Raw genomic sequence first — 11584 nt, forward strand, 5'->3', positions numbered from 1 at the left:
GAGTCCGCCTGCCAATGCAGGGGATACGGGTTTGAACCCTGGTCCAGGAAGATCCCACGTGCCGCAGAGCAACTAAGCCTGTGAGCCACAACTACTGAGCCTGTGCTCTAGAATCCATGTGCCTAGAGCTCGGGCTCCACAACAAGAGAAGCCACTGCGATGAGAAGCCCACATACTGCAACGAAGAGTAGCCCCCGCTCGCCACAACCAGAAAAAGCCCACGCACAGCAACGAAGACCCAATGCAGCCAAAAATAAATAAATTAATTAATTAATTAAAAAGAAGCAACAGGCCTCACCTGTGGCCTTCAGTGAGCCCCTGTGGGAAGCGGGTGAAGTAGGCATTAATTTGTTTAACCCCTTCTGTGGGCTAAGTGCTAAGTGCTTTACCGGCAGCTCATCACCTAGCTCTCACAGCTCTGCGAACTGGGGCCTGTTATTGCTCCTGTTTACAAAGGCAAACATGGATGGTCCAAGAAAATGGCTTGCCTGAGAGAGCCACATCTTTGTCAGTCTGCCTCCCCAGGTCAAAGTCTCTCCCCTCCCCCACATCACATCAGTCATCCGACGTGAATGCCTGTTTAGTCACTGCTCTGTGGTAGAGATACAATGGTGAATAAACCAGGCCCTCGTGATTATTTGCTTAATGTGAATAATCACACAAATAAACGAGCCCATAACAGGGGGATTTAACTAGCCAGGAAAAACTTCCCTGCAGAAGAGACACTTAGAGATCTGAAGAGAGGGAATAAGAGTTAACTAGACAAGAAAGGAGGGAAGATCATCAAACAGAGTCAAGAGCATGTGTCAAGCCTCTGCGACGGCAGGAGATAAAACACCTCCAAGGAACCGAAAGAAGTTTGGGTCTCTCCCCTCACTCCCCATCCTGGCCTCATCTGCCCCTGCAGAGGGGGGTGTAACTGCTTCCCAGAATACACACCAGATGGTCTAGGAGAGGAGAAGGGGAGGGAGCAGAAAAGCAGACGCGTTCCCCAGAATGGGGGTCCAAGGAGCAGAGGCCCTGCTTTGAGGAGTCTCTACTCCAAGTCTCACCTTTCCCAGAGGTAGAGAACCTAATACTGCCGGGCTCTCACTCTGGGGGCCTTGAGCTCTGACGAACAGCCCCTACCCTTTCCTAAGCTGGCTCCCACGTGAGCTTGGGACTCAGCCAGCCACCCTCAAATGTTCCGGCAGAGGACCCCTCCCCCTAGAGGACCTTGCCCTGGCAGAGGTGGGCAAAGGGTCCGGCCTCCTTGGGTTCAGCATAAACATAGACAAGGGCCGGGGGACTGAAATTTAGGTCAGCGCTTGCCCCAAGATCCAGCTGTCAGGACCTCCCTGCCTTATAGAGATTCAAACTAACATTCCCACCACCAAAAACAACCACCACCACCTCCCCAGGGTTCTGACCAGCAATTAAGCCCTGCAGGATGGCTGGGGTGAGGCTGTTTTTCCTTCAGCCAGGCCCAAGCCTAGCAGGCTTAGCAAGGTCCATAAAAGAGTATGTGACAGGGCTTCCCTGGTGGCGCAGTGGTTGAGAGTTCGTCTGCCGATGCAGGGGACACGGGTTCGTGACCCGGTCCGGGAGGATCCCACATGCCGCGGAGCGGCTGGGCCCGTGAGCCATGGCCGCTGAGCCTGCGCGTCCGGAGCCTGTACTCCGCAACGGGAGAGGCCACAACAGTGAGAGGCCCGCGTACTGGGGGAGGGGAAAAAAAAATTGCAAAGAGTATGTGACAAAGGGCCTAATGGAGAAGGGCCAGTGACCCTCAGTCCAAGGAGTCTAGCAGGTAAAGGGTTAAGAGGCAGGGCCTTCCAGAACCCGGGAAAGTGCCCCGCCCAAGGGGAGGGGCCAGCTGGTGGATTAAAAGGGAGAAGCTCGAGTGGAGAGGCAGGAGGGACAGGGTTTCCCTACTTCCAAAGGCCTTAGTCTGCAGTTCCAGCCCCAGGTAAGTGTTCCTCCTCTGGGTCTGTCTGCTTGTTGGTCTGACCAGAGGAAATTTTCCGCTTCATTATGTGACCTCTGGCTTGTTAAACTCCGGCACTGGGTCCCTAAGGACATCTCAACAGACCCTAGCTCTGAAGGGCTCTTTGGATCAGTCCCCTTCAGGCTGCCCTTGACCACAGGATCAAGGAGATGCCGGCCAGGGAGTGGGGAGCTGTGTCCATCCCTGACCTGTCCTGCTGTGCCCCCAGTGCCTGGCTCTCTCTGCCACAGTGCTCTTCAAGCCATGCTCCCTGTGCCTCCTGCAGGGCCCTGGCTGGGATATCATCATATACTGTAAGTTTGTGATGAGACACTACAGTATAGATGATGTACTAGTCCGGGTACTCCCAGCTCTGGAGGCTGATGAAGAGGCCAGGGGTTGCTGCAAGCCCACCGTTCTCACTGCTCAGCCTATCACAGCCTGCCGACCGCCAGGGCACTTGGGGGTGGCGAGGAAACCGTTACCATTACTGAGTTTAGTAATGGTAACGGTTCTCTTGCTGCACCCAGAAAACGTGCCAAGAAGATTGCTCGGGACCCTGGAGCAGCCTACTGAAGGGAGGGAGACTCCAGCTCAGACAACGGGGTAGGGGTGGAGGGAATGGGTACGTTTTCTCTTTCCTGTTCTAAAGAAATAAAGATGAGACCCAGAATGCTGCTTGTCTTTCAACTTTATTAGCATCCGAGATTGGAGAGAGGGATCAAGGACTTGGGGAGCAGGTGGGAGGCACTATCTCACTCAGGACACGTGGGTCCTTACACAGCTGCAAGGTGTACGAACTGAGGGGAGAGGGGAAAGATCTCCCTGCTAACAACTCAGGAAGAAACTCGGCCCGATGCCAGGTGGCAGAAGTGCTCCCACACCAAAGGGCCAGCTTCTAAGACCTAAGTAGCTACAGGCCCAGGCACAGGAACCACGTGGGAACCAGGCTAAGGCAGATTCCTTCCTCCAGCAGGAGGCATGGCCGGGCAGGGGCTGTGCATGCTCGGCCAGCCACCCAGTCACTGTCCAGGCCCGGCTCCAGGCCCTGCAGGCCCCAGGTAAGGGCAGCTCTGGTCAGTGGCTCCCGCCAGCAGCCTGGGCAGGGATGCCTTGGGAAAGCTATCAGAGGGTGGTCACTTGAGGAGTTTCACAGACAGGCGGAGCTGAACTTCACAGAGGAAGATGTTCATGAGGTCGCGGCCCACCTCCTGTGCCACCTGGGAGATCAGGTGCCCTTTCGGACCGATCAGGATCCTCTGAGGGTGGGGTAAAAGACAGGGACGTGAGCCTGCTCTCAGAGCTCCCAAGCAGTCAGGGAAGAACCCCTGCCTAACAGAGTATTGGTCCCCCCTCCAAGCCCGGCCCTGCTTACCATGTGAGATTCTTTGGGCACCAGAAGCTTCTGCTCAATCATCAGCTTCCCGTCTGGCCCTTCCTCCCACATTACCGTCTTCTGCACAGGGAGACACCGTGACTGGTCAGGCAGGCCCCTACCCCGCCCTCTTCGGGACCCAGCTGTCTGCTCCGGGTGTGTGCCTGATGGAGAGCCCCATGACCCCTAACTGCGCCTGCACCTGCTGCACGTTGTAGGGCACCTCCTGGGGCAGGTACTCCAGGAGCTTCTCTCGGATCATGTTGGCGCAGATCTCCTCAGGCGTCTGGCTGGTGAGGACTCCACTGTGGAACTCCCAGGGCCCTGGCCGGGCCTGTGCCAGGAGGTATTGCTATGGGCACAGAGGGAGTAGGTAGGCATCTCAGTCCCAAGCAGGACTTTCCTCTCACTCTCACTTCCAAGAGGAGGAACTCTGAGGCTTGTCTTCACATGGTGGAAACCAAGGGCCAGGCTATGGTCAAGGCCAACTGACCTTTAGTGTTTTCACATCCTCCTGGCTTAGGGCTGACAACATGAAGATCTCCTGGAAGTGGGGCCAGCCAATCTGCTGAGGGTCTCCCACAGACAGTGTGTTTGGGCCCTTAGCTGCTGGGTTGGAGCAATGGTTGCCCGGCTGCGAGCGGACAGCCTGCCTCATTTTGAGCTTCTTGCCATTGACCACACCTTCAGTGAGGGCTGCTGTAAGCTCCAGGAGAACTGACTTCTGCTTCAGGCAATCAACCTGGGGGTGGGGGACGGGCAGAGGACTGTGGTCAGTGAGACGGGACCCTTTAAGTAGACTCTTTCCTCAGGTAGGTGGTGCTCACCTTGTTCATGACAAGGATGCTGGGGACTTGGGAGAACTGGGTCAAGCACTGGAGCACCTGGGGACTGAGCTGGTTCCGAGTCCACTTGTCCGAGACATCCACAAGAACCACAACTGGCAGTTGGCAGTGTAGGGAGGACAAGGTTATGACCACTCATTCCCCCTAACCCCCAAAACTTCCAGGGTATGGGATCTGGCCAACCCCCATTCCCCCCAAACTATCAGCAATGAGAGGCCATGACCATGTAAATTGGGCTTCAGTTTCCCATCCTGAGCCTAACCCAGATCAGCAGATTCCATGCTCTTCCATGGATCTTCCAACAAAGAGAGCTCCAGATGGTGCCTAAGGGACAGACATACATAGATCAGGAAGGGTCTTGGGAGTGATGCCCTCCTGAGGAGGGATGGGGTGTGATAAGGGGGTTTTCCAGCCCCTATGATGCAATCTCCCCACTCCCTCTTCAACACCTTTCCCCCCTACAACTCCCTGTTTCCCTAGATATTACCTTTTCTGTTTAGCAGGGCTGATGAGGCCAGGTGTGTCAAGTAGAATCTAAAATCAGGAAAAAGAGATGCCCAGACCCCCGACCCCAGGAGGAAAGATTATGGCTGGGTAGTGAAAGGTCACCCACTCTTGATGTCAGGAGCCTGCCCCCACTTCTTGGCCAATTTTTACCCTCCAGCCTTGCTTTAATTCTAGACAGGATCCAGGAGAAAGAGAACAACTGTGAATATCTGGAAGATTAGGAAGCAGTAAAGAGGCAGTGAGACCTTTCTGACTAGATGCCAAAGGGGGAAGGTAGAGAGAGAACTGCACAGGCCTAAAAGGAAGAGGAGCCCCCTTCCCTCAGAGCAGTGAGCCTAAGCATCATTTTCTTCAGGTCTAACAGTAAGGGAGACCCTCTTAGCTTCAACCTCTGTCCTGTTTGCTGGACATCCATTGCAAGTACCCACCACCTGGGTCTCTTTCTCTGTGATGACCCCCAGAGCTTGGCTGCGAGTGGTGTGCACCTTCTGGGAGACAGGGAACACCTGCCAGGAACAAAGAAGTCCCAAGTGAGGTCCCAGATCCCTCTAGGACAATCCACGAAGGCACAGTAAGAAGTGAGAAATGAAAGGGTCGGGGGTGTCAAGGATGCAGCATACTTTTCGGCCCAGCAGCTGGTTGGAGAGGGTTGACTTTCCTGCATTCGGGGCACCCAGGAGGACTGCTCGTAGGACTCGGGGGTTCTCAGGCATGTCGGGGCGATGGACCAAGAGAAGATCCTGCTCATCTGTGTGTGGGAATGGGAGGGGAGTGAGAGGTAGTGCAACATGGATCCCCTGTCAGGTACTTGGTCCTACGCATCCACAAAGGGAATATGGATACGAGATTCATGCATCAGGTTGAAGCCGAGACCTGGCTTTGAGATTCAGTTTGTCCATTACGTTGTTTATATGCCTTTATCAAGTTCTCTAACTGCTCTAAGCCCCTTAGTTTTCTCATATGTAAAACAGAAATGGTATTGATGACTACTTACTGTATAACCTTCTTTTGACCATTGGCAATTGTGTGAAACCACTCAGCACAATGCCTGGCACTTAATACTCAATAACCTTGTGGAATCGTATTGTGTAGTTGTGCCCAGTAAATGTATGTACATGTGTGAAAGTATCTCTATACCAGATAAAGCCAGAAATCCCTCCAGCTCTATCTTACCCTACTAAGAGTACAATGAAGGCTCTGCAAGCTTTCTCAGTCTTTCTGTAATTGCTCCTCATGACACTGCATCGTAATTACCAGTTTTTGTGTTCAGCCTTTAGTCTATGCTACTTGAAGAATAGAGGGTGCTATTTCCAGGTGTACAGTTGACCCTTGAGCAACATGGGTTTGAACTGTGTTGGTCCACTTATACGCAGGTTATTTTGTTTTTTTATTCTTCACTAAATGTGTACTATGCGATGTGCAGTTGGTTGAATCCTCAGATGGGATTCGTGGATACGGAGGAGCTGCATATACGGAGGGCCCACAATAAATTATATGAGGATTTTCGATTGCATGGGTTCTGCACTCCTAACACCTCTGCCCCGAGTTGTTCAAGGGCCAACTGTAACTCAGTGTCTTGACAAGTAGATGGGTCAAGCTTGCTCCCCATGTGAGGACAGAGAGCCACAACTCTTCCATGCCTGTGGCCCTTCAATCTCCTGCTCTTTGTGAACGTCTGTGGTTGTGACCAGATCGGTTCCCTCTGGCTCGAAAACTCTTAGAACCTAGTATCTCTTTCCTATGAGATCCTTCACTGCTCGCTTCTATCTCTCGGGGCCTCAAGATCGTTTTCTGTAATACAGAGCCAAAGACGATATCCCCAGAGACTGAGGGGTTTCCCCGACACGGGATTTTCTGTGCTAAAATAGTAACAATCCCAGACAAATTTATCTGGGCCCTTTACCTCTGTGCATGGACACGGCGGGGACGCGAAAATTCAACGAGCTGTCTGGCTGAGAGAGTCCAAGGAAGCAGTCCAGGGCTGAGCTCTGGCCATTAGGGCGAGAAGCCGAGGCCAGGCGGGGACCAGAGAAGGCCGGGCCCGAGACACAGGAGACGCACCTCTGCTGACTGCCCAAGAGCAAGGGGAGCCGGGTCACCCATTCCCTCGCGGCGTCGGGACCCGGCGGCCAAACCCCTAACACTGTTCGAAGGAGCTCAGCACCTCGCCTGCCGGAGGCAGCCATCGCAACCGCAAGGCACGCCGGGAACTCCCAGGAACGCACCTATGATTGGACAGTGCTGCGGAGAGGCGAGCGAGCGGGAGAGAGCTAGATCGGCCCGAACAGAGCGGAGGAACATGGGACATTGGAGGTGGGCTGGAGTTGGAAGCGCTCTGGAGACTGCCCGAGGCTAAGGAACGGGGAAAAAGTGTATTTAGAGTTTGTGTGAGCTTGAAGATCTTTTGGATTCTCATACGCATCGTGTTTTCTTCTTCTCCTGCCAAAGTTTTGTAGAAGGCCCTTCTAGCCCTGCCTCATGAAAGACTACATCTCCCACGAGGCTAAGCGGCAAAATCGTTCTCTTAGCGCCTGACCCCACTAAGCGGGAGAAACTCGCGCAACGAAGGAGGGATGGTCCGGGGCGTGGGACCGTGTACTGCTCCCCGTGAGGGTCTTTTTAATCCTTTCCAGCCTCAGGCTTGCAGGATCCCCTCCCAGTGCCCCTCTGGCTTGGCATAGCGTCGGCAGCGGCCTCCGGCAGTCTGTACCTTTACTTTATGGGAGCCTCCTGTAAGGAAGGGTCGGTGTTCCCGATGAGCAGCAGACCCGGATTTCCCTCCTGTAAGACTCGGCTACTATCTCCTCTCTGAGGCCATTCCTTTCTGGAGAAAAACCAGAGGGTCTGCAAAGGGAGAAGAAGCGGCTTAGTCACCTAGGATCTCCCGGACTGCCTTAGCGGCCTGAGGAACCTGATAGACCTTGGCCGATCTGTGGCCTTAAGCCTTCTCTTCATCCTTTGAAGCCTCAGTCAGACTTTTGGAATTGAGGGATAAATCTCGCGGGTTTGGAGGTGCTGAGGATACAACAATGAACAAAGCGGACAGAAATCTCCAGCACGGGACTTGTATCCTGGGGGCTGTGCGTGTGTGTGTGTGTGTGTGTGTGTGTGTGTGTGTGAGAGAGAGAGAGAGAGAGAGATACGTAAGTGACCTGTGACCTGACAGGAATAGTTTCAGTAGGATGGTCTGGGTGAAAGCCTAAATGGAGTGGGTTTAAGAGAGAATGAGGGGAAAGGAATTGAGGGCGGCCAGAATATATATACAACTCTTAACCAGAGGAGCAGAGCAAAAGAGAATGGTAACACAAGAGTGGAAGAGAGGGGTGGAGTTAAGAGACGATTTCCTTTTTCTTTTTTTTAAGATGGGAAGTTTTTGTTTGCTCATGGTAGTGACCTAGTAGAGAGGAAGAAATGGATGATATAGGACAGAGAGGGGAGAATTGTTGGAGGATGGTAAGAACCAACTGGCCAGGCTGCTGTTGTCGGAGTGGATGCTGAGTGTCCAGAGAAGCCCTTAGTGACATGGATTGACAGAGCCTTGGGCAGCCAGATGCACTGATGGTTTGCAAATGGTGTCAGGTTCCAGCTTTCAGGCTGCCTGCTCTGTTAGTAGAAGAAACAACCTTTTTGGAACGTGATATTCTGGATGTCCTTTGGGCATATGGGTGTCCAAAGAAAAAGATGCTACTAAATATGAGACAGCCAACAATCAGAAAAATACAAATCTTCCTTCATGGACAGTTAGGTGAAATACCATTTCAACTGCAATTTAGGAGAAGGGAAATGTCAGGTTAAACAGTAGTTGAAGAGCTTAATTGCATAAATGCAACTATCACCCAAGGAACACATATTAAGTACTACAGTGGTGGTAACAGATAACAGTGAAAGAATCCCAGGGATGACACAAAAACTTAGGGGAAATGAGTCAAAGTGTCTTGTTAATTCTCTTCTTTCCCAGAGATTTTCTATCAAGGGATATTGTGGGGGGAATTTTGTATTTTGTGAGGTTAGGAGAGATTAATCAAATGAATCAGACTGCCTGGGTTCATATCTCAGCTTGCCACTTATTAGCTGTGTGAGTTTGGACAAGTTATTTAAACTCTCCACGTGTCAGTTTCCTCTTCTGTAAAATGCAGATGATAATAAACATATTTATCTAATATCATATGTTCATTTGAATCTAGGGTTTAGAACAATGTAGGCGCTTAATAAATGTTCCTATCTTAAGGCTGTTTTACCCCCTCAGAAACCTTGTTCCATGAATTATCCTTTCTCTTCTTTTTTTTTAAGTAAATTTATTTATTTAATTAATTTATTTTTTGGCTGCCTCGGGTCTTCGTTGCTCCGCGCGGGCCTTCTCTAGTTGCGGCGAATGAGGGCCGCTCTTCGTTGTGGTGCGTGGGCTTCTCATTGCAGTGGTTTCTCCTGTTGTGGAGCACGGGCTCTAGGCGCGTGGGCTTCAGTAGTTGTGGCACGCAGGCTCAGTAGTTGTGGCTCATGGACTATAGAGCATAGGCTCAGTAGTTGTGGCGCACAGGCTTAGTTACTCTGCGGCATGTGGGATCTTCCTTGACCAGGGCTCGAACCCATGTCCCCTGCATTGGCAGGCAGGCAGATTCTTAACCACTGCTCCACCAGGGAAGCCCCTATCCTTTCTTTTCTGTATAGACAATTTCTCTCTGTACTATATTCCTCCCATCAGTATATATATATATATATATATATATATATATATATATATATATATATATATAATTTTTTTTTTTTTTTTCCGGTACGCGGGCCTCTCACTGTTGTGGCCTCTCCCGTTGTGGAGCACAGGCTCTGGACGCGCAGGCTCAGCGGCCATGGCTCACGGACCCAGCCGCTCCGTGGCGTGGGGATCTTCCCAGACCGGGGCACGAACCCTCATCCCCTGCATCGGCAGCTGGACTCTCAACCACTGCGCCACCAGGGAAGCTCCAGTATATATATTTTTTAACATCTTTATTGGAGTATAACTGCTTTACAGTGTTGTGTTAGTTTCTGCTGTATAATAAAGTGAATCAGCTATATGCATACATGTATCCCCATATCCCCTCCCTCTTGCGTCTCCCTCCCACCCTCCTTATCCCACCCCTCTAGGTGGTCGCAAAGCACCGAGCTGATCTCCCTGTGCCATGCAGCTGCTTCCCACTAGCTATCTATTTTACATTTGGTAGTGTATATATGTCAGTGCTACTCTCTCACTTCGTCCCAGCTTACCCTTCCGCCTCCCCATGTCCTCAAGTCCATTCTCTACATCTGTGTCTTTATTCCTGTGCTGCCCCTAGGTTCATCAGAACCTTTTTTTTTTTTTAAGATTCTGTATATATATGTTAGCATAAGGTATTTGTTTTTCTCTTTCTGACTGACTTCGCTCTGTATGACAGACTCTAGGTCCATCCACCTCACTACAAATAACTCAATTTTGTTTCTTTTTATGGCTGAGTAATATTCCATTGTATATACATGCCACACCTTCTTTATCCATTCATCTGTCAATGGACACTTAGGTTGCTTCCAGGTCCTGGCTATTGTAAATAGAACTGCAATGAACGTTGTCGTACACGACTCTTTTTTGAATCATGGTTTTCTCAGGGTATATGCCCAGTAGTGAGAGTGCTGGGTCGTATGGTAGTTCTACTTTTAGTTTTTTAAGGAGCCTCCATACTGTTCTCCATAGTGGCTGTGTCAATTTACATTCCCACCAACAGTGTAAGAGTGTTCCCTTTCCTCCACACCCTCTCCAGCATTTATCATTTGTAGATTTTTTTGATGATGGCCATACTGACCAGTGTGAGGTGATACCTCATTGTAGTTTTTGACTTGCATTTCTCCAATGATTAGTGATGTTGAGCATCCTTTCATGTGTTTGTTGGCAATCTGTATATCTCTGGAGAAATGTCTATTTAGGTTTTCTGCCCATTTTTAGATTGTGTTGTCTGTTTTTTTTTTTTTTTTTTTTTTGATATTGAGCTGCATGAGCTGCTTGTGTATTTTGGAGATTAACCCTTTGTCAGTTGCAAATATTTTCTTCCATTCTGAGGGTTGTCTTTTCATCTTTATGGTTTCCTTTGCTATGCAAAAGCTTTTAAGTTTCATTAGGTCCCATTTGTTTATTTTATTTCCATTTCTCTAGGAGGTGGGTCAAAAAGGATCTTTCTGTGATTTATGTCATAGAGTGTTCTACTTATGTTTTCCTCTAAGAGTTTTATAGTGTCTGGCCTTACATTTAGGTCTTTAATACATTTTGAGTTTACTTTTTTTGTGTATGTTTGTTAGGAAGTGTTCTAATTTCATTCTTTTACATGTAGCTGTCCAGTTTTCCCAGCACCACTTATTGAAGAAGCTGTCTTTTCTCCATTGTATACTCTTGCCTCCTTTATCAAAGATAAGGTGACCATATGTGCGTGGGTTTATCTCTGGGCTTTCTATCCTGTTCCATTGATCTATATTTCTATTTTTGTGCCAGTATCATACTGTCTTGATTACTGTAGCTTTGTAGTATAGTCTGAAGTCAGGGAACCTGACTCCTCCAGCTCCATTTTTCTTTCTCAAGATTGTTTTGGCTATTCGGGATCTTTTGTGTTTCCATACAAATTGTGAAATTTTTTGTTCTAGTTCTGTGAAAATTGCCACTGGTAGTTTGATAGGGATTCATTGAATCTGTAGATTGCTTTGGGTAATATTTTCACAATATTGATTCTTCCAATCCAAGAACAAGGTATATCTCTCCATCTGTTGATATCATCTTTAATTTCTTTCATCAGTGTCTTATAGTTTTCTGCATACAGGTCTTTTGTCTCCTTAGGTAGGTTTATTCCTAAGTATTTTATTCTTTTTGTTGCAGTGGTAAATGGGAGTGTTTCC

General features: G+C 49.7%; 1 protein-coding gene across 1 annotated transcript; it reads right to left on the reverse strand.

The window, feature by feature from the left end:
- Nucleotides 1–2639: 2639 nt before the first annotated feature.
- ERAL1 (Era like 12S mitochondrial rRNA chaperone 1) lies at nucleotides 2640–6910 on the reverse strand. The gene is made up of 10 exons (XM_067716591.1): nucleotides 6597–6910; nucleotides 5314–5441; nucleotides 5122–5199; nucleotides 4674–4720; nucleotides 4449–4510; nucleotides 4169–4281; nucleotides 3835–4083; nucleotides 3544–3693; nucleotides 3342–3422; nucleotides 2640–3225 (listed from the first exon to the last, which is right to left on the reverse strand). The coding sequence occupies exons 1-10, from the start codon at nucleotides 6877–6879 to the stop codon at nucleotides 3103–3105; spliced, it is 1314 nt and encodes a 437-aa protein (XP_067572692.1). The 5' UTR covers nucleotides 6880–6910; the 3' UTR covers nucleotides 2640–3102.
- Between the last annotated feature and the right edge of the window lie 4674 nt (nucleotides 6911–11584).

This window comes from Pseudorca crassidens, chromosome 19 (genome assembly GCF_039906515.1).
Source record: "Pseudorca crassidens isolate mPseCra1 chromosome 19, mPseCra1.hap1, whole genome shotgun sequence".
In the NCBI taxonomy this organism is placed as follows: domain Eukaryota; kingdom Metazoa; phylum Chordata; class Mammalia; order Artiodactyla; family Delphinidae; genus Pseudorca; species Pseudorca crassidens.

Excerpts from the sequence above, each read along its gene's own strand:
- ERAL1 (XM_067716591.1), bottom strand. The coding sequence starts at position 6,879 with ATGGCTGCCTCCGGCAGGCGAGGTGCTGAGCTCCTTCGAACAGTGTTA. Across the intron at positions 4,511-4,673 it reads AGCCCTGCTAAACAGAAAAG|GCACCATCTGGAGCTCTCTT; the intron begins GTAATATCTAGG and ends TCTGTCCCTTAG. Across the intron at positions 3,694-3,834 it reads AGGATGTGAAAACACTAAAG|CAATACCTCCTGGCACAGGC; the intron begins GTCAGTTGGCCT and ends CTGTGCCCATAG.